This window comes from Micropterus dolomieu, linkage group LG02, assembly GCF_021292245.1.
Source record: "Micropterus dolomieu isolate WLL.071019.BEF.003 ecotype Adirondacks linkage group LG02, ASM2129224v1, whole genome shotgun sequence".
Lineage (NCBI taxonomy): Eukaryota > Metazoa > Chordata > Actinopteri > Centrarchiformes > Centrarchidae > Micropterus > Micropterus dolomieu.
In genome coordinates, this window is record NC_060151.1 from 8,549,857 (window position 1) to 8,572,607 (window position 22,751).

Genomic DNA, 22,751 nt, shown 5'->3' on the forward strand with positions numbered 1-22,751 from the left:
CATTACTGGCTAACCTCTCTAATATTCTTTTGCCTTAATGGAAGCAAATTCGTTTAGCAAGGGTCCAAACTTTTGTGGGAAGCATGGAGAAGAGAAGAGTGGAGGCTGGTATAGCAGCTTATACCATGGCCACTGAAAGTGACCAATTCTGATTGGCTGGAAGGTGTGGATAAACTTTAAGTAATCATAGAGTATAACCATACACCTGTGACTCAGGTATTAGCTTGCAGTTCTAAATCATTGTGCCAGTATTACACTGTAGCTAAAGACAGCAACAGTGAGACTTAGCTAACAATGTTGGAGCTAGAGATATTTGTATTAACACAAATACATTTTATTTCACATTTCATATTTGTGTGAATCTGGAATTCCAAATCAACTTATAGGTTAAGTTTAGGTTCAACATTTAAAAGGTTCATTGTGTAAGAGTATTAGAGGCATCTAGTGGTGAGGGTTGCGAATTGCAACTACAGATTCACAGTGCATTCACGTACTTCTCGGGTGGTCCCATTTCCCAAGTTGTGAAGTCATTCTTCCGACTTCAGTGTGTTCATGTGCTCTAATGTTGGAATGTAGAATCAACATGGATGCTGCTACAAAGATGTGTTGGATCAGCATTATCAGAGCATATAAACAACACGCAGACATCTAGTTCACCCTAAATAGACAGCTAATTAACTGTTATAACCATAATACAAATTACATGTTTGCAAAATATGTATATGCAATACATGATTTTGCACAAATCAAAGTTCTGTATACTTCTTTATGTCCCATGAACACTTTATTTTTCTTTTGCAATAATGATTTAAGGAGGAAAAAAAGAGTCTGATTATTCCGACACCACATGAATGCACCAATTACCTCTCCCGTTCCAAGGATGCAGGAGAAGCTACAGTGCCCGACACGTTCTGTTGGCTCTTGTGCTAAATATTTTGCGCGCTCCTCCATTTCTCTTCTTTTCTTACTTCTAATAAAACATTCAACTATTACTACAACTACTTCTTTGTACATATTTAAAATATTATATATATATATATATACACACACACTTTTGGCCATTTAATGTATCTCTTTGCCTTAATGTTTGCCACACTTAAATTCTCCTCTTTCCCCTCCCCAAACCTTTCCGTCACATCCCTCTATTCGTCCCTCCACCCACCTTTCCTTCAAGCTCAGAGAGTTTTTACCACACAAAAAAAAAATCCACTCCCACTCGTCTTTTCACTCTCACTCTCTCTCTCTCTCTCTCTCTTGTCCTCTCTTACCCTTGTCAGTCTGTCCCTTGCTCTTTCATGTACACGCACACCTCTACTCAGGCGTCAGCTGCTGCCCTGTCAGGTTTAAGGGGGAGACGGTGGAGAAGGGAAACAGAGATGAAGAGACAGAAAGAGAGAGGAATGAGGAAAGAGAAAGAGGACAGGGAGGGTGAGGGAGAGAAAGAGGGTGACAGAAAGCGAGAGAGAGATTGAGAGAAGGTAAGAGAGGGAGTGAAATATTTCTAATTCACAGAGACGGGCTGCGTTTCCGTGGCAACATGGTTTCCATCGTAACAGCCCTGCTAAGGATGCCATTAGTGGGGAACAAAAAGAAAATGCTCACCGCAAACAAACAAGTACACACACATACGCAGAGCACACTGATATACTCAAAAACACAACAGTCAACTAAATGCATTTACGTCCTTCTACACACATGCACCCACCCACCCACACAGTACTCTCTTCCCACCATTCAACTCACAACACACATCGTGCTGCCACTTCCCCACTGCCCTCACAGGAACTCAAACTAATACAGACATAAACTAATCTATCTCACACCTGCGATTAATCCTGCCGTGGCTCCTATATAACACGAGCGTCAAATCATTTCACACTGAGCAGCCAGGCCCCATCATGCCCCAGGGCTGAGAGGCGCCCATATTCTGCTGATGCCCTCTGCACTGTGGTACTTGTAGGAAAAAATGTGCTGAAAGGATGTTACTACTTTGATACACATTTTGTATTGCTGACCCAATATGCACACGTTTACAGGATTCGGCTGGTTCTCTTACTGAAAGGAATACACAAAAACATCCGCAAGAGGACGAGATTCAATTTGTAAATCGCCAGCATATAAAGGAGATAACAGTAGGGAGCGTGAAGGTCAAAGCAGCAACACCAAGACTGCAGAAGTAACTCGTCCCTTCCTACAATATTCATGTTTAATAGAGAAAGGCTGACTGAATGAATAAGAATCGGGCAGAAAACGATTTTCATCAGTATTCAGAACACATGTCCATAGTTTGTTGTACAGAAAGCATGCTGCTGACCCTTTGCATCACCGCTCAGTGATGCTCAACAGTATCCTTATAGGTCTGGCAGGACAAAGGGAGGAGGCAGTGAAAATGCTTTAGTAAAATATTTTGTTCATATTACTGATTATTCATTTATAAAAAAATACATGCAAGCAAGTCATATTATTATCTCATCTAAGGAACTTATGTGGTGTAATGCTGTAATATGAGCTACTAAAAAGTGCAGTGTGCACAATTACACTCTCTAAGCCCTGATACTAGACAGCGTGTTGATATTACTATAGGCAGCAGGCATGTTGTTCACTCTCTGCTTTGCTCCAGGGCATCAGAGACAATAACCTAGTTTCCACTGCAGGGCCCGATAGCCAAACAGAGCTTGTTCATAATCTACTGCATGTCAGTGAAATTTAATCTCAAAATAAAATGTGATTTGTTTTGTTTCTTATTGCCAAAAGAGATCAAACAAATGTTTCAAATGGTTTCATTCCAAAATGAGACAAAAAAAATGGCTTTTAAAGTAATGATATGAAAACAAAACATATGAAGGATTACTATAGGTTACTAAATCATTTTTGAATGAAATCCTCACACTGTGTATCTTGCTATTACATTTACATTTAATCATGCACCCCCCAACTATGCGATGGAAAAGTAGTTGCAGTTACGCTTGCTACAGCCTGAATTACTTGTGAGAATGTGCTCGAACTGTATGGCCAGAACACACAGTGACTCACTTGCGGGATGATACTATAACTTCATCTGCAGAGGGTTTAATGATTTTATCAGGCCTCTGATACTGAGAATGTTGATACCAGTGTAGGAAGCAGCACATTCCCAACCCTCGGCATTGCCCTGGGGCACAGGAGATGGTGTTCCTCTCCATAAAGGAACAGATTGTTATTCACATATAGAACTGCAGAGCTGCAAAGCTGTTCACAGCCATGGTGCAATCCTGTGTACAAAATGTACACAAGTTAGGTTTATACATGATAGCTGCTGCTGTTTTTAAAGGGTGAAGCAGGGTTTGAAGGTGTTTCTCTGTGTTTTTCTGTGTGAACTGCATGTACTGCATGTTTCAGGACTCTATCCATCTTCAGCACAAACTATTCTCTTGACGCTGTTGATGCTTCCATATAAGTCAGCAAGAAGACATGTGGGAGAAATTATTTTGAAAATAGTGCAGTGCTAATACAGATACGGGTGAATGGTCTTCTTGATAACACAAACTCCTGCAGGGTGTAATACAGAGCAAAGGGATGCTTGTGCCCAGAGATAGCAGCGTGGTTAAGTTGGCCACCCCTGAAGTTCTGTGTGTCCCCCTACTGACCTTGGATCAAATGCTACCACAGCTTCCTTTTTTCTCCATATGATTGTGATTTTCAAATGCAATTGAGGAAGCCATGTTCATTAGCATTTAAAGTAAATCACAATATGTAGGTGGTGAACCTAACAGAGACACCACATCAAAAAACATACAAACATGGCAGTCACAAAAATCACAAACAGAAAGGCAACTACATCAACTGCATCACATCAATTTGAAAGGCAATCAGTAAAATGTGCGTTCTAATTAGCTGTGCGAGCTCAAAAACACATCTGACATTTTATTATAAACGTATCAAAGTAGCATGATTTAATGATGACTTGACGACTAGCAAAGTGCAAAGTTTGACAAATTAACAAACTGAGACCACAAGACAAAAACTCAAATGGAGGTTAATAACATACGACCGTCCGCCTTTGGCCATAAGCTCTGCTTACCAACAGTTAACAGACATCCATATTCCCACATAAAGAGTTTTTATCTACATATAGATGTTACTAAAATATACTAGGAGTCAATCAGATTTTTTGAAAATCACAGTTTTGATATTTTAAAACATTTTAGCTTATTAGTTTAGCTTATTGAATTAGGGGTGGGGAGTACATTGGTGAAACAGTACATGAAGAGCAGAGGAAGTTTCTTAACTATGGTAAAGTCACAGTTAGGGTTAGGCAGCAAAAAAACTTGGTTATGGTTAGAGAAGGTCATAGTTACAGTTAATAAATGTTATGTTTATTGCAGCTCTGCGTTGGGATGCGAACTCCGGCCCCCTGAATGACATCCACCTCCACACCCTTACTTTCTGCTTTTCTAGATAGAGGGCATAATACATCCTGCATTGGCACTGAACGTTGGGTACTGGATGTAAATCGTGAGGTGCAGAAACATCCAGTACAGATGTAATTTCTAATAGCACACCACGATATTGGGCTCTTCAATTGTACCTTGATTCCTGAAAACAAGGCTCAGGGTTTACTGCCAGCTGCGGAACTTCATGATGGGTCTATAACATAATGACGGCCAGACATCTTGAGGGAGTCATTTGGGCCAATCATTGCTCTACATGGTCACATAACTGCCAGGTTAGTAGCTATATGGCTGTTGCACAGTACCCAAGGTGAAACAGCGCATTCTTTCAAGATCTTTCCATATTTCAAGAAGATAACGGCCCTCACATATGAGTTATTTCGTGAACAGAGGGTGAACTCAGACACTTACTATGGTCTCTAAAGCAACACCCTTCCCCTCATTTACTTTCTGAGTGTTTTGCTGGATGTTTCTTTTATTTGGTCCAACTTACACAGTATATATTCAGTATTCTGTTTTGTGTGGTCACATAAATCATGTTGTACACCATGCAAGATCTAATCATAAAAGTGGATACAAATTTGGTTCTCTTTTTCTTAGACACTTATCGCTGTTGCTGGCATCACTTACAAAGATATGTGACGCATAGCACGCTGTAGGTAGGCGCTACTATCAAGTGGCCCTCAGCCAGAACAAGGTGAGAATACAACACAGGTCCGGTCTATTACGTCCACATTCTTATCTAACAAAATAACCTTGGCATAAGTTGGAGAAAGTATACAAAATGACTCTTCTACGATAGTATCAGCTGAGGCTCTGTGGCAAAGTTGACACTATGCAAAGATGCACACCAAAAACATTACAATGGCATCATTTTTAGACATGCTTAATGGCTTAATGGCCTGACTTACATGTCCAACTTCATGTTGATTGTTTAAAAACACCTGTACAATTATGTTTTCTAACCTCACATATTGTAAGAAGGCAAATGGATTTACTGTATTGATGCAGGCTTACAGATTGGTTGCTTGCATGTGTATGGGATTGGGTTGTTGTTGTTGTTCTTATGCTAGTTGTTGTCCTAGTACACAGCGCTCTGTTTATTAGCATATTGCATTGTTTAAAGCTCCCCTCAGCGGACATCCGCCTCATGCCAATAAAAGTCTATTAAGCCTGTTTGACTTTGCTAATGCAAATCAGTCTTTGGCGGAGAACAGGCCGGCCACAGCTCCAGTCCACCAAACTAGTGTCTGACACAGGATTGATGTAACAGAGAACAAATATAGGAATTAATGCATATAACTAAATAACCACTGAGGGTTGTGTCGATGATGATGACACATGCGCACTGACGACCCAGGGTTAGGGTTACAACTATGGATTTATTTACGCACTTTAAAAACATTCACTGAAAGTTTTATTTTTTTTACATGTTTATTTACAGCATTAAATGTTTAAATGTGTATTGTAATAGGCTGTACATTAACTTATTGGGAGAAAACTGGTAGTTCTATGTAAAATCAGACGTTGAGCACCCCCATATCACCAAAATGGCATGATCATTGTTTTGCTGCAAAGCTTCGACTGTGAGATTGACAGTCGAATCAGGCTCCGCCCATCGAATCTTCGACTATTTGGGGTCAGCCTTACTATGATTTTAATATGCTGACAACATACATACTGTGCTAAACTGAAATTAATTGAACTTTCATTAACTTTTTTTAGCCATACTAGTGACTTAAAGGATGGCAAGTTCGCTCGGCCTGCAGGTCCATCACTTTGGTCCAGAGTGATATATCTCAACAAATATTCAATGGATTGCCATGGAATTTGTTACAGACATTCATGATGTCTAGAGGGTGCATCCTAATGACTTTGATCATCTGACCTTTCCATTTAGCACCACTTGCAGGCCAAAGTTTACACTTTCCACTGTAAAATATCTCAGATAGATTGGTAAAACATTTTTTACAGACGTGATCGACGTTCCTAAACGAAGAGTCCTAATGACTTTCGTGATCCCCTGACTTCTCTTCTAGCGCCACCATGAGGTTAACATTCGTGTTTTTGAATGATTATCTATTGGATGAATTAGATCAAGTATAGCCTCTCAGAGCTGCCAGCATGACTGTAGACTTTAAGTCTTGTTTCCTGACAAATAATTCATATCCTTATTCATGCCTAGTGAGTTTCCTTTAGGTCACATTGGTTTATTATGTGACTCTGCAGAGATAAACATGGACCCAGTACATTCAATAAGATAACCAGACAAACACAGTCAATTGCTGTCAATGTTACCAAACTCCTAAAAGCTGTGTTGCGTGCTGCCCACTCCAGAGAGCACAGAGAGTTGACTGAACACTGAATAGATTGCTGGAAGTTGTCAACCCATGCTTGTATATGTCAGTGTGTATCAAGCTCCATACTCTTGCTGGTTTTGCGGTTGGAATAGTTTAAGGTGACAAAGAGTATAGCATTACGGTGTTCTAGTGGAGGGAAACAGCAGATTGGGGGCAGCGCTACTTCCACATTCAAAAATAACTCATCCATGAGACTAGGGATGAAACGATTACCGGTTTAACGGTAAACCATGTTAAAATTTCCAGAAGCAGGTGCACATGTGCAGAATGCAACGTTGGTTTGTTCGGGTCAATGACAACACGGCGGAAGACGCGCTGCGGAGATTTTTCAGTCATTCTGAAGTCCAGTCGTATTTGAGTTTTTATGAGAGCGCTGAGGGAAACTTGATTGAAGAAAATAACCTTATAGTGAATGCAGGGTGAGTTAACTTTTAGCTTTGGTTTGTCTCTCTGACTTGCTAACAGCTTGTAAACTGAAGCTCTCAGTGTTGCTACTCTTGTAAAAACGCTAAACGTGGGTCTGTTGCTGTGTGCGTCGTGTGTCGGCAGAGTCTATTCGTCCACTGCACATGATAACACGTAACACAGTTTAGTCAACCAACCAGCATATCTAGAAACGCTACAGACTCCTCTGTATTTATGTCAGTTGTTGGGCTCATTGCAGTTAGTATCACTGTCTTCTACAGACTTATTTGTTTTCATGTAATTGTCCACGGGGTCATTGTATTACCTATATAATATAAAAAATATAAAATCTTGATAGTGCGCACTTTGATTTTCATATGTTTACAAATGGTATTTGCTGTTTATGCAAACAAAATGGCAATTGTATTTGTAGTTTTCAATATAAAACTTGTTGAAATGGTTTCAGTGTGTGTCTCAGTACATTTTAATATTTTTGGCACATTTTTACAATACCATGATAATACTGATAACCATGATAATTCTGGTCACTATAATCGTGATATGAAATTTTCATACCATTTCATCCCTACATGGGACTAGTTTGTCTTATTAAATAATTAATTAATAATTGTTTCATCTTCAGTGTGACTTCATTGGACTGTCAATATAGTTTTACATGTGTAAATGCTTTACTGCCTGAATTGTGCAGACCACATTTGAACATTTTTGAACAAAAATCTGTCCCCTAAGTGATGTAGCACTGTAAATCACATTTGTAATTTCTGTCCTGCCAAAATGTGAATTCCACAAAAAGTAACTACTGATAGTATATATTCAGACACATAGATATAAAATCCTGCCTGCTTCTGATGGTGATAAGGATAATGAGCCAAGTGTATTCAGGCTGTGTTGGCAGTCTGTGCCTTCATACTGTACTGAAAGTATCCACACAGAGTAAGCATCATACATGCTGGAGGTGTATTTTTTTTTCCGTCTCACAGCATTGTCTACTTGTCACGTCTGACTCATACGTCTGTGTACTGTATCTCTAACTGTGTTTGTATGAATGCTGAAGGCTGGGCAGAGTGCCCGCCGGTCGATGTGCGAGGACGAACTGCAGGGTTGTGGGTAAATGCGGACAGACAGAGGGAGTGAAGACTAAAGAGGGGGTGGTGTTTGCTGTAATTTAGGAGAACAGGGGAGGGGAGGGGCAACATTTACATTCATCACAGGAGCTTGCCTCGCCTCAACTCACATGACGTGAGAAAGAGACGGAGAGGGAAAGGAGAGTGCCAGAGCAGTTGAGATAAAAAATAGAGAGGGAGCGATGCAGCGAGACAGAATGGGGTTGAGCGAAAAGATCTTTTCTGTGTTTCTGTTTTTTTGGAATTCAACCTTAGGAATGCGTTTGTGGCAATGAATCAAAAAAGACAAGGCACTGGATTGTCAAAAGAAAGCAAATATAATATTCTCGTTTCAGGCAAAAAAGGGCACTAAATTGTAACTAAAAAGTACAGGCAAATGATGGTATTTCAAAATAATGCAATTCTAAAACAAATGATACAAAAAAGAAAAATGACCACAGGGACAGTGACTTGGCTCATGTGTCTTCATTAAGAAATGTTTAGTAGAAAATGTGCATTTATATCTGAGGATCCATGCATCTACCATCCATGCATTTACCATAAGTATGACATTTACTGCACAGCTGTATTTTTACATTTTATATGGCAACCCACCTGAGTGCGGTATTGGACACACAAGGTGCCAGAGGTGTTGATAGAGGAGTGCTGGCCTGTTTCCCCACCTGGCATCCTTCTCAGGGTGAAAACCTTGTACGCAAACAAGGGTCAGCTCAGACGGAAACATCCACTGACACCTAAATAGATTAGATTATCACCTTAAATAAGTACGATTGTGTGTGTGTGTGTGCCCATACTCAGCACAGAGTGTGTCTAGGTTGAATAATCTTTATACTGTAGGTCAGCAGGAACACATCTGAACATATTGGTCTGATGTATAGGCTACAGTGTGTGTGTGTGTGTGTGTGTGTGTGTGTGTGTGTGTGTGTGTGTGTGTGTGTGTGTGTGTGTATCACAGCATGTGGCTCTGACAAGGGCCAGCTTGGCACAGCACTCGTGAGTAATTGAGCGAGTACATTGTGGTCTTCACTCACTCCGTTATTCTTCCACGTCCCTGCCGCCTTCTCTCTCACTCTCTCTTCTTTACTTCCTCTCCTTCTACCCCTCTCTCTGTCTTTCTTTCCCTCTCTCCCTCCCCTCTATTGTCCTAATTTTTCTCTCTCCGTCTTTACTTCCTTTGCTCTCGTCTTCCATTGATACAGGGCATGTAACAGTTGCTCGACACAGGAGGCCATGGGTGAGGTGGAGCATGGACAAAGCAAGGGCAAACGGAGACGGCAAAAAGGGAGAAGAGGATGAAAAGAGGTCTGAAGTAGATAAACTGATGGAACTGCAGTAAAAAAGGAGAGCAAAAGGGATAATGTTTACTAAATAAAGCATTAGAAAAGGGGGAAATAGTTTTAATTAAATTAAAATGTGTGTGTTTGCACAGGTAAATGGGCAATGATAATATAAAAAAATATAACACTATGTCAATAATGGAATTAGATCTTGATTAATCATATTTTGTTATCAATAGTGCTTTTGAACAAATGTATGAATCCAAGCAAAGTGTAATTAAAACAATAAAATTGTTATTGATGTTCTGGTTACACGGGTATTTTGTCTAATTCATGACAAACACATAACACAGTTAATTCATTAGATCATTTAATATGTGGACTGTGTACCAGAGGTTTGTAACTGACGTGTTTTTTGTTTACATTGTACTGTATGCTCTGCTTTATTCCTTTGCCAATTTCCAAATCACTTTGAGCACAGACTTGCTGAAGTTGCGGGGGATTTGTGCACTGATATGACTGGACAAGTGGGTGACTCACATGGAGTGATCCTCCTTTGTCTAACTCGACTTCTCGACTTGCAAGCTCTGGGCCAAACGACACTGAACAAACAGACCTCAAGTCTGTGAATATACAGGTATTTCCCCTATGTGCCATATTAAAAAGCAGTTTGATTTTGTCCTAGTTGTCATATTGTCGTAAACCTTAGGTTGACAGGAGGCCTGAAACAGATGCAAAGTTTCCTAGTGGTGAATATTCATGACTATGCTCTATCATGGTAAAGGCACTAATAATAAATCTATTGATTCTGAGAAACACATGGTTTAAATTAATTTGGACCATTGAATTATTAAAATAATTTTGTTGTACTTTAAGGAAAGGAGTCGACCCTTCTAATGAGACATTTATATTGTTGGCATTTAAAAGTTCTACATGTAATGTGCAATGGCATTTTAAAATCAATAAAATATGATTGAATTATTGTGATATGCTGGAATCATTTCCTTAAACAAAGGCATGACCAAGAAACATGATCTTTATCTCATTTTTTGCTTACATGTGTTGGAACATGTTTTTTACTGACCTTTCAAAAAAAGAAAATTGCATTTGTAGAACAGCAGCCTCCTTTGGGTTTGTAAATAAAACTGAGCCAAATCTGACCCAGCAGCACAAACTATAAAATCCAAAGGGGAGGCTGCCAAGGTTTTCAGTGACTTATTTGTTTACAGTGATTACACTAATGAAACAAAATAAATGCGGCACTGATTTATAGATGTCAAAATACCACTTTTATCACCTTCGAATGGCACTCTGACCTAGAGTAACTTACAGTGAAGATGGAGTAAAGTCTCACTCAATTATATCCTCACAGGAACACGCTGGGTGTTGTAAGGGCTGACTCTGTGACTGTTTGTTTACAGGACTCACCACCCGTCACCGGGAACAAGAGGGGCGGAGGTTTATAACTGACAGACATAAACGGTTGGAGTGGGGCAGCTTGCCTTTGATCCCTTCATGGTACAGCCCGTGGGGCAGTAATTAACCAGAGTCCTAAATTTGTACTTTTTCCACGCTTCTCTCCTCTCTTCTCCTCTCCTCTCTGTATATAATGTGTATGCCTTGTAGAAAAGCACAGCCTATGAAAATAGATAGAGTTCCATTCCCTCTCCACCTCAAATCAGGGCGGGGTCAAGTGGAGATAAAGCTAATAAGGGTCCCAGCAAAGGTCTGTTGTAAGGTCCACGAGGGCATAAGAGGGGAGGGTGGATGTCAGAGAAACGGAGGAAAAGGGGGAGGAGTTGCTTATAGTTCATGGCGGTGGTGGTGTAAGGAGAAGTGGGAAAAGGAAGTTGCATCTAGATGGAAGAGAGGTAAAGGAGGAGGGAGGGAAGATGAGGCACGTGCTAGTGGAACTGTAGTAAGAGGAGGGGGGTGGGGTGTTGTGGGGGTGGAAGGGCATGTCCAGAGGGATGTTTGTGGAGGGCTGGGATGGAGGGAAAGGTGTGGCTAGTCCCGCACCAAGGGGACAGAGAGTGAGAATGAACAAAAAGAGGCCAAGCCGGAGGTAAAAAAAAGGTAGGGGAGGGAGTGAGACAGCACCTGAACCAAAAGAAATGTTTTTAAAGAATACTTTTGGATACATGGCGGGGTACGGAGGGACTGTTGTTGTAGTTTTGTGTGCACGCCAGGCAAATTTTATTCTATTCTACTGGCTTCTACTGTAATCTGAGCATGGGGAGAAACAGAGAGGTATGGGAGAGAGTGGGTGCCAGAGCAGGGTGGATTCACACCTGGACATCTGGTGTAAATATGTCTGTCTGCCTCCTGTAAGCTGCCACAGTATGAACTACACCTCACCAGACAGCCACACTCATAAAGATAGAAAAAGAAGTAAGAAGAAACAGGGCAAATAAAAGACACATTGAAAACATGCAAATGCAACAGTAAAAAGGGGGCAGGAGGATATAGGGAATAGCAGAAGAAGTAAGGGTAATTTGTTTTGTTTCTGTAATATCAGTCTCTTGTAAAAGCAGATGTCTTTAAACATTAATTCAGTGAATGGGAACAATCTGTCTATAAGGTAAAGTAATACAGGAAAAGAAAGAAACAGAATATGAGATGGAATGAGTGAAAGTGAAGCAGTTCAGGGAGAGTGTGGTATAAAAAAAAGTTATGGGGTGAGTTTAAAAATGGCCACATTCTAAATGGCCGGAGTAAAGTGAGACCAACGGGGTTGGAAAATAGGACACATAAATTTAGGACTCTCAATATTTTTCACTTGCACGTCCTATCATCCTCTTTCCCTTCCTCTCCCGCTCTCTCTCTCTCCCTCTCGATCTTTCTTTCCCAGAAAAGGGGAACACACACAGTGGGTTGTCACAATTTTCTAAATCAGGACAATGACAAGGTAAGAAGAGACTAGTTGTGGGACATTTCCATCATAAGAAACCAGGCATTACCAATCCAGAAACCTAGTTCACATGTTTTGAATATCTTTCTATAGATGTGGATATATCTCGGAACCTAAATTTGTTACATTTTTTACATTCTGTAATTACCTCTCAGTATAGTAGTCTTAATTGTTAGCGGTGGAGTCCGCCATTCCCTTGCTGGATTAAATTTGACTTTACATGCACAAGGGATTCACAGTAAACTCTGCATGCACATATAGTCGAGCAAAGTTTTGTCTAATTGTTAACAGACTCTTTTCTGTTCACTCTCTTCACAACTTATCAGATCTGTATTACATTACTGTTAAGTTTGTTTGGCTGCACTGTAAACTGTAAAGATACGCCAGCTGCTTCTAATTCTGACAAAGTAGCTGCTTAAGAAGTGCTGTCCCCAGACTTCTGGGACCTTAAGCCACACTACTGTTGCCACCAGTAACCACAGGCATTGCTAAATCAATGAGGACCTTAAGGAGTACTGCAAATTAAAATGCGTCATCACCACAGCAAACATGAGCTACTGCATTTTCATATATTTAAAAAACTGCTGGAAAAAAATGACAAACAGTTACATTTTCAAATTTGTCAATTTATTTTTAGCTTTTTTTAAATGTGTTTTTATTTGTGTGGTGGTAAAAGAAACAAGATCTAATTTCATGATATATTCAGATAAGGATATTTCCAGGTGAAGTTTTTGCAATCCAAAATAGCCTTAGGAGAAAGTGCTACAGACACACAAACAACAACAAACAAAAACACAACTAACAGAGAAACACCCGGGAATAAAACTGGACAAACGGAGCAGCAAAAAAAGGAGAGAGAACATATCCAGGATGAAAGGATAGATCAGAAAGCTGTTACAAGGGGTTCACTGTGCTTTACTGGACACAACAAAATCCATGAATGAACTAAACAATTGGGCAAGAGAGAGATGTGAAAGAGACAGGAACAGAGAGAGACAGACAGGAAAAAAGGGAAGAGAGAAAACAAAGAGGAACACTGAAAGAGACGTCAGGCACAGGAACACTCGCTTTTAATTCTCCTATTGTTTACAAATGATCCTAATTGCGTCTATGTTTTAGCAAGGACGCGGTGCTGCCAAGCCGAACAGCACATTACATTAATAGTGTACAGGACCTCAGTGATTACTACAAGAATAGGTGTTATTGTATGACATTAATTGGGAATATAAATTTATGTTCAACTCACTAGAGCAAAACCCCTAAAGGATGTGGTGAGTGTGTCTAAAACTTGAAATAACACCAAAACATGTGGATTTCTTTGTGATCAAAAATTAAAAAGCACTATTCCCCCCCTAAACGTAGGGTAAACATAAACACAGAGGACAAAGCAAACATGTTTCTTTGGAAAATGAGGTTTGGACGTTAATTGCTCCTTTGAATTCAACCCTGTGCTGTGATTAAATGGTTCAACCTGCTCACTTCACACACACACACACAACCACACACACCCCCCACAACAATTATCCCTGGACACAGTTCAACACCAATTCCACACTATCATCAAGCCTGTTTCCTCAGAAGAATTAGCACACATGTACATACGTGCACACACAAAAACACACACACGCACACACAAAGACAGTTGTGCTCAGACACAAAATTGCTGTCTCTCTCCTTACAAAAGGCTTGGACACCCACAGGCAAACGACCGTATTTGAAACGATGAAAAGCCTGAATTATTTGGACAAAAGTTAATTGATCACTTCCTGCTGTTGTGCTCCTGGAGAAAGCTGCCTGTTATACAAAAGATGGCAGGGAACAGATTTGTTTGTGTGTGGGAACGCCTGTGAGTGCATCCTTGTGTGTCTGTGATGATGATGTGGATCTAGTTTAGCATTTCTTCCATTATCTATTTAATATTCATGCATTAATCGACCTTGTAACACATGTATTACCATATATTTATGAAAACACGTGTGTGGGCGTGAGCATGCCTGTGCTGTTTATGTGTGTTTGCACGCACATGTTTGCATGTGTGCAAATATTATTCATATTATATTACAGTTTCCCCTCAGGTCACCAGGGTTGGCTGCTGTTCAGTTTTTTCATTAATTGCTGACGATCTTACATTTAAATCCTATGCACAAGCAGGATGCTATCTCTCTCCTAATCTACAGCACCAGCAGCCTCCATGTTACAGATTAGCTCGCTTTTCGTATTATGTAGTGGCCCTGGGGTGATCAGCGACAACTACAGCTATTTGTACCACTACAAAGCCATACCTTCTGAGGAAAATGGCTTACCATGTCTTGATAATATGTGCATTAGCCAAAGCTTTAGATCATACTGATTACAGCAGTCCAACAGACACTGTAGAGGGACAACACGAGGAGTGGTGCTGGAAACCACTACAGCCAAAAACTGGCAAGTACAGCAATGTTGGCCAGGTAACAACACGCACACACACACACACACACCCTTAAACTGTTGGATGCCTTCCCTCTCTCTTCGCCATCTCCTCCTCCTCCTTTATCTTTTCCTGTCTTTCCCAGATGTGGGTGCAGCTGCGCTCAATCCATCTTTCTCACCTCCTTCATTCCTCCTCCATTAAAGTTGCAAAGAGAAGCTTCTCTTTTCATGTAACATTGGCTACGTTGGAGGTATGGTGATACACCTGCTGCTACACTCCCTACAAAACACACACTCTATGTCACTCTGCCTCCCCCTCTCTCCGTCTCTCTCCTTCTCTCGTGCAGCCATGCACTCAGTGCACTCATCTTCTTATTTACCGCCCAACCCTCCCTCACTGATCTTATTCATTGATATAGATGCGAGTGCCCTTTGCCTCCATCCGTCTCTCTCCTTTCCCCTCATCCTCCGCCTTCTTCTTCATTCCTTGTTAATACTGGAGCCGCCTGGCTTCCTCTTTCCATCCCTTCATCTATTTAACTCTCTTACTTTCAAGCTCACACACAAGTTCACTTTTTCTCTGCACTGGCAGTAACTACAGAGGGTGCACAGCCACTTCCCTCTGGCAAGCCGTATGTACAGAGGCAGCCACTGTGGCAGCTGTAGTCCCGCTTTTTATCACTGAGCTTACTGCTGAGGTTTTGTTCCATCCCCAAGAGTAATTCTTCTAAAAACTCCAGTTTTGTTCTTGTTACAAATGCCAGAAGACTCACGGTCGTAAGGCTGATTGAGAGACAGCTGTGTTGCAGTACTTAGTTTTGGGTATAATGGTGGACAGAATGGGGAACTGTATCTCCCACTGGCACATAACAATGTCCTTAGATGTGTGTTCATCATCAACATAAACACCAAGTAACACTCCTTGCAGATGCACATGTGGGCAGAAAAATGTGATTCAACCTGACTCTTCACTCAGCATTGCAGTAGTCCACTCCAGAGGGGACATTTTATCTTTTACCGTTCCTCCAAATTCTTTTCCTATTCGCCCCACACTAAAAATCTAAATGCAGTATTCTCCGACTTCTCTGTCATGGCCTGTTATCATCCTTCCCTGTGTGTAATGAAAAAGGAGGGGTTGTCTTGCTAACTGTAATAGCAGCGTTTGGCCTTCCGTTTTGACGGTGCACATATTTGTGTGTGTATTTGTGTGTGTGACAGAGCGAGGCCATAAGATAAACACCTCATATTGCAATCCCTATTTTCCAGTCTTTGTCAAAAAAACCACATAACACAGCCCAATTTTTCTTAAGCTCTATAAGTCGACCTTTCTTTATATCTTCCACAATTACTCTCTATTGCTTTCTCGCCATCTCTGCTGTCCATACGGGAGAAAGTGTAAAGGTTTTCTCTTTCCCTCCTCATCTCTCTCTTACCTCTCTCTGCCTCTCTGACACCCCACCCCACCCCTTTCCTCCCAGTCTGAATGGTGTAAAACTCGGTCTCCTCTTCTGCTGTTGACTTAGGCCTTGTTCTCTTCTCTCATCTGTCCATCACCTCTACAGGCAGCCCCCTCTGAACCCCACCTGATGGCTTAAAAAGCCCTCAAACAATTCCCGCCTCTCTTCCCCTACCCGCTTTCACTCAAAGTAGAAATTTCTTCCACCCAATCTCATCCTCACTATCTCAATTTCTCCACTTTCCCCATGTCTCTCTCTCTCTTTCGCTCTCTCCCTCCCTCTGATCCCTCTCTATCGTATTTTCGCCCCTCCATTGTCTCAGCCCATTAGGCAGACACAAATCCGTTTGGAGACTGAGCCTCAGCGCCGGTCCTCGCTCTCCTGGGCCCTGGTGCAGCCAGGAGGAAGCTCTCAGGAGAGGCAGACTCTGGCTTGTGGCCGGGGAAATCCATTTAAACCTCTGCCACAAAACACTGCTCTTTCCCGCTGCCTGGTGCACTTAGGGCACGTGTGCTTAATGAATGCTACTGTCTCTGCACGCACACACACACACACACACACACACACACACACAAACACAGGCCCATGCATTCCTTAACTACCCCTCCCTCCACTACTTCCCTCCTCTTCCCACATCCATCTAGATCTATCTATCTATCTTAAAAGATTTATATGCTTTTAGGCAGTGCTTAATTTGTAAGTTATTAGGTGCTGGAGCACTTGAAATGTTCCACCTGCCGAAAATAATTAATTATTTAAAACGCATGGTGTACCTGCACATCGTTTTAAAGGGCGAACAGAAACTAATATTAGCCAAATCAAATAGTAAACAAGGAAATCCATTAGACTTACCCTATTAGGTTGGATGAAATCTTGGATTTTATTTGTGTAGAAGGGCAGTGCAGTGACGGGGGAACACTTTAGAGGTGCCGGAGCGCAAAAGGCTTAAAGTCAGGGGTAGCAGAGCGGCTTTAACCCCCAACTCCACGGTTAAAGACACATGTGGCCACAGCTCAGGGGCAAATATTTAGATATTTAAGAAAGTACATAAGGTGTGTTTGTGTATGAGCACTGCGCTGTCAGAAAATGTGCATTTTGTATAGCAGTTTTTGTATGTGCGCTTGGAAGGGCGAAGTTTTAAATGGGAGTGGACTGTTCTCTGCCATTTCTCTCCTTAGCGCTCTAATGAGAAGGAACAGAGATAAGAGCTTCTGTGGTGGCCGCTGGCCTTGCCATGTCACTGCGACTCATGTCTCTGCTGGTACAACGACCTGCTGACACCAGAGGGTCAGCAGACAAACTGGAGGACGATGGCGTGGAGACAAGGATGACTGAGATAAGACTGGGCTCTATGAGGCCCCGAATTAAACAGCGTCAAGCGATTTCTTGACAGCAGAAGCATATGTCAGTGTTCTAATAAAGGTTTCACTTTCAACACATGGAAGACACATTAAATTAATATTTCCTTTAACTGGTTATTATTTAATACAGCTGGATTTATGCACAAAGTACCAAATGAATGAGCTGATTTTGTAGAATGGGGTCCAAGCCTAGATCCCAGGCGGACACAGATAAAGCAGCAGCAGATTGCTTTATCCCATTAGGCAAGGCCTAGTAAATAGGCAGAGATCTAGCTCTCTGTTGTGGTGCAATCTCCAGCTGATCCTGTAACTGGCATCAGAACTGTTGGCAGTTTGTCTTTCAAGTCAGACACCCCAGCTTACCCGGCCTGTCTGTCTGTCTGTCTGCACCCAGAGTTAATACTATGCAGTATGGCGCTATAGGGATGAGACGAGAACTCCTCCGTTGCAGCCAAATCAGTCAAAATGGCATCACTGTTTTAGGCAAACTTGATATTAAGAGGACAATGCAGTAGTGTATACGGCAGACATGCCAAAACACTGATACCATTTAGAAAAAGACACGGCAAAACCTCTACAGGAGTTTAAGCTCTATCCATCTTTTGTTGATGGAAAAGAAGCGCTGTATGGTGATAAAATCTACCCGTGGCAGGAGTGACAGAAGTACAGCCATGATTGACAGCAGAGTGCCATCTAGCAGAGATTTAAGCTCATAGACGGGCCTTGCATGAACCAAACACCATCTTATGCAGCACAGGAAAGTAGTATAACAGTAGCTTAACAAGTAGATCTGCTGTCTTTGCTGAACTTCCAATAACAAGATTTAAGTGGAGTTGTCGTAAGTGTGGTTAGACATAATTTTGACTGGTTGGTTGGTGTTTTTTGTGACAACCATCAAATTAAACATTTTATGTAGGAGCAGCGGTCACAGCTAAGTGCAGGATACTGCATTTATCAGCACTTTCCATTCACTGTTATTACAGGTGAGCCCCTCTTCAAATTTTAACACTCAAACCACCCACACATACTTCCTTGTACAATTACTGGAAGTGGGGACAACTTTTTGTTTATACATAAACTGTACTGTTTGAAAAGAAATACTTTGAGTGTCCTACCTTGGCAGCCATGATCATGGAGGAACCCCCACGAACTCCTAGGATAGGGATATGGGTCTGGGCTGAAATGAAGTCGAGGATTTGGGCGATGGCCTCCTGGTCAGTGTCATCTCCAAACACCACGCCCTGCAGCCAGTGCTCAGTCATTAGGTCACAGATGCTCTTAATGATGCTTTTAGGGTCTGTCTCATTCATGGTCAGCACCTCTACGTTGGGCGCCATGTGGAGGAAGTCCTCCTTCTCCCGAGCCCCAGCCAGCGCCACCTCGCTGGAGTTGCCCACCAGGACAACAGCGATGCTGAGGCCACGCAGGATGTTGGGCAGGGCCATCTGGTGGGGAGGGGGCTGGGGGATAGGGATGTAGTGGCCGCCACCACCTCCCCCTCCCTTTTCTCTCCGTGAGTGGCAGGCCGGGGGCAGGTGGAGAAGGCAGAGCAGCAGGAGAAGGAGGGAGAGGCAGAGAGAGCCGCTGGTGCTGCGGTGGAGCGATGGAGGCGGGGGTGGATGTAGGGGTCGGACTCGCCTCTCCTGGGAGGCAGAGGGGGCGGAGGAGGAGGCCCCGGCTTGGCCATGAGGCGGGGTGGGGCTGCGGCAGCCGCAGACAGGCATGGTGGTGGAGTGGGAGAGTAGTACCTGGAGTGATAGAGGAAGAGGAGGAGTGGAACAGAAAGAGATGGAGAGAAAAGAAAAAGAAGGAGGGGCAGGCAGAGATTTGACAAAGCAAGATAACAAGAAAGAAAATATAGGGGAAAAAAGAGAGAGGCGGGAGATGGAGAGATGGAGATAGAGGTTAATAAAGCACCATGCGACATTGATTGAATAAAGTGAATTGCCGAGAGGCTACATGCATCATATGAATCAGTGCATATCAATGTCAGTCCACAGAAATGTGGCAATAAAGGGAGAGAATGAAGGAGGAGAGAGAAACCTTGTGGAAAACGAGGCTTTAAAGAGAGATGAGAGGAGAGGTCACACTTGTCACACATAAATAGGGAATAAACACATACACAGATACATGGTAGGATTGCATATAGTTTACATATAATCTCACACGAATAAATAATTCATGTGGAATGTTCTGAAGCAGCATTATGTTATATATTATGGAGGATATAAACTTTCCCTCCAGAGATGCTGGCTTCTTGACAGGGGAGGACGGCAGGGGAGCGAGGGAGGGAGCAACAGAGGATGTAGGCAAGAGCGAAGTCGTACAGGGAATGCAAACGAGAGTGAGAGGGCAGATGGAGGAAAACTCAGCTCCACGCCAAGTCCGACTGACTGACAAACTGTCTGGAGCGAGATGAGTGACATACCGACCCGAGACGCAGACAAACTGACTGACGCCGAAATTGATTACGTGATTGACGGCAGAGGCGCTCGGAGCAACTCACAAGGCTTTGATATGATACCCGCTCCTCCTCCCTCAACCCCTATTGGCCTAGTTTAACACTCAAAGCCGTTTGCGGTCTGTCCTTCCACCTCCCATCCATGCTCTACTTGACCATATCTCTCTAACTCTCCGACCCCCTCTTCTCTGTGCTTATTAATGGAGCTTTTCATTAATGCGGATGCAGAGGGAAGGAAGGGCCTTGCGAGCCCAGTCAAAAATAAAAGGGGGAGAGGGGAAATGAGCAAGATCCAGAGAAGACAAGAGCACAAGAGGAGAAAGGAGATGACAGCAACAAGGTGGGACAGCAGCAACACAGCTGGAGATAAAGGCAGACATGAAAAAGAACCTTTCTGACAAAGATGTGTGTGTTCTCTGTATGTTTACATCTCTGTGTGTGGGAGGGCATGTGTCCTCTTGGGTTTCTCAGCATATAGTCTGTGTAGGTGTACAGTCGGTGGGAATAGATGTTCAGATCACTTTGGTTTTGTGGGCAGAGATACCCAGGACAGTGGGGGTGTTGTTGCTCATAAACTTATTCTGAGTGGTGTATTGTGTGTATATCTCATACATGACTGCCTTTAACAAGGAAGATGGAAGGTACAAAGAGGAACAAAAACACTAAAACAATAACCACCCTGTGAAGCTGACAGCTAATAAGACAGGAAATGACAGAGAGGAAGAAACAAGCAAGTAGGAGATTGAGAGAGGGATAAAGGGATGTACGCAGAGATGACAGAACAACTTCTTTAGGGAAAACTAATTGCTGGAGGTTCGTCAGCTCTAATTACAGGTCCCTGTGTTAATAGTCAATTGCACACCACTCTCCAGGAAGGATAGAGAGGTGGGAGAGTAGGAATGAGGGAGGGACGATAAGAGGCAAGAGGAGATAGAGAAGGGAGGAGGGATGGGGAGGGAGGGAACAAGAGAGAGAGACGCAAGAAAGATGAAAGAAAGCGGCAGAAAAGGCAAGAAAGAGGGATGGAAGAGAAGACGAGGAACAGGAAGAAAGACAGAGAGGAGGAGAGAGACAGACAGAGAGAGAGAGATGCCCTCTTTGAATCTGGACTTCTTTGGCAGCACTCTGTTTCCATGGCAACAATTAAAATAGGCCTACACACATACAGACACAGTTGATGGACACAGAGATACACACACACACACACATACACACACACATATTTTGCAATAAACATTGATCATGTAAATGCAGCGGTGTAGTCCGGCGTACCGCTCACTCTGCTGTGAATCCTTTTTTACACAGCAATTCCTCTCACGCATAGATTAGCACACAGACCTCTGACACATTTTACACGTGAATACACACACGCACACACACACGGAAAAAGCCACTCTCTTTCACACATACTCACAATAAACTCGCCATCTCCCTCACTCTTCTGGTTACACACAGTAGCCTGCAGCCGTGCACACACACACACCGGCACAACACACACACACTCACACACCCCGGGGTACAGATTATATTAGCCAACGCACTGTGTAACTCCAATGATCATTCAGAAAGATGAGGCCATTAAAAAGTCCCACAGTGAGTCAAAGCATGTCTCATAAAGAAACACAAAAGCCGTGTATTAAACTGTAGATTACGCGAGCGAGGTTATGACACTAAATGACCCCATTTCCCCGTCAGCCAGCTCTCGCGTCTCACCCACCATTTGCTCCATTAGCCACACCAGCGCACACAGCAGCCATATCTGTTACACACAAGTGGACCGCAGATAGCCTGTACAAGACCACAAACCCTCAGGTCCAAATCCCTACAGACACTTTTCTACTTTTCCTACAACCTTTTTTGTTTGGATGTTGGGTGGGGCTGGATTTACATGCACAAACATATTTAACAATGGAAAAGTGTGTGTTTACATTTAATAAAAAGTGGGACACAAAACACTTTTTTTCATTTGCAGAAGAACGGTTTATTTCCAGAACATATTTTATTTATTTTGTACATCATAGGTGATTTATTTAAAATATATGAGACATATTCATGTTATCAAGATCTTAAATGAATAGTTGTTTAATCAATAGATTGATCAATAGGAAACAAACTATTTTGATAATCGAATCATCATTTATATCATTTCTGACTTGAACTTCTGACAGCTTGTAAATATTTCCCGGTTTCCGGCTCAACTGAGTGTCTTTAGATTTTGGCCAGTTGGTCGGACAAAACATTTTATAGCCCCTGTAATTTTTTATGAGCATTTCTCTTTAATGCATGACTTAATAAGCCACAATTTAAGATAAAGTTCGGAAAAGGTATACTTAGGTATTTATTAAGAGCATTATTTGCATTTATTAAACATTGGAATACTCCGCTAATCTGTTTCATCAGGACTGTGTGGGTGTCGTTTGATCAGGTTTGATTGACAGTGGCCTAGCAACATAAGCAAACAACCCACCAATGATCATCACATGTTTAGAAATTCTGATTATTGCATGGAAGTACATCACTTCACATTTCTGCAAC

The 22,751-nt window shown here is 42.2% G+C and overlaps 1 protein-coding gene across 3 annotated transcripts in view; it reads right to left on the reverse strand.

Annotated features, from left to right (window-relative positions):
• The window catches only part of LOC123961328 (glutamate receptor ionotropic, NMDA 2B), a 124,337-nt gene that overhangs the window by 70,586 nt on the left and 31,000 nt on the right, over positions 1 to 22,751 (reverse strand). For 2 of the 3 annotated variants that reach the window (XM_046036624.1, XM_046036614.1), the window contains exon 6: positions 18,871 to 19,503. In XM_046036624.1, the coding sequence (XP_045892580.1) occupies positions 18,871 to 19,503 (633 nt within the window). Of the gene's footprint in view, positions 1 to 1,268; positions 1,365 to 18,870; positions 19,504 to 22,751 lie in introns of those variants that run through there. The other variant, XM_046036632.1, reaches the window with a different exon arrangement.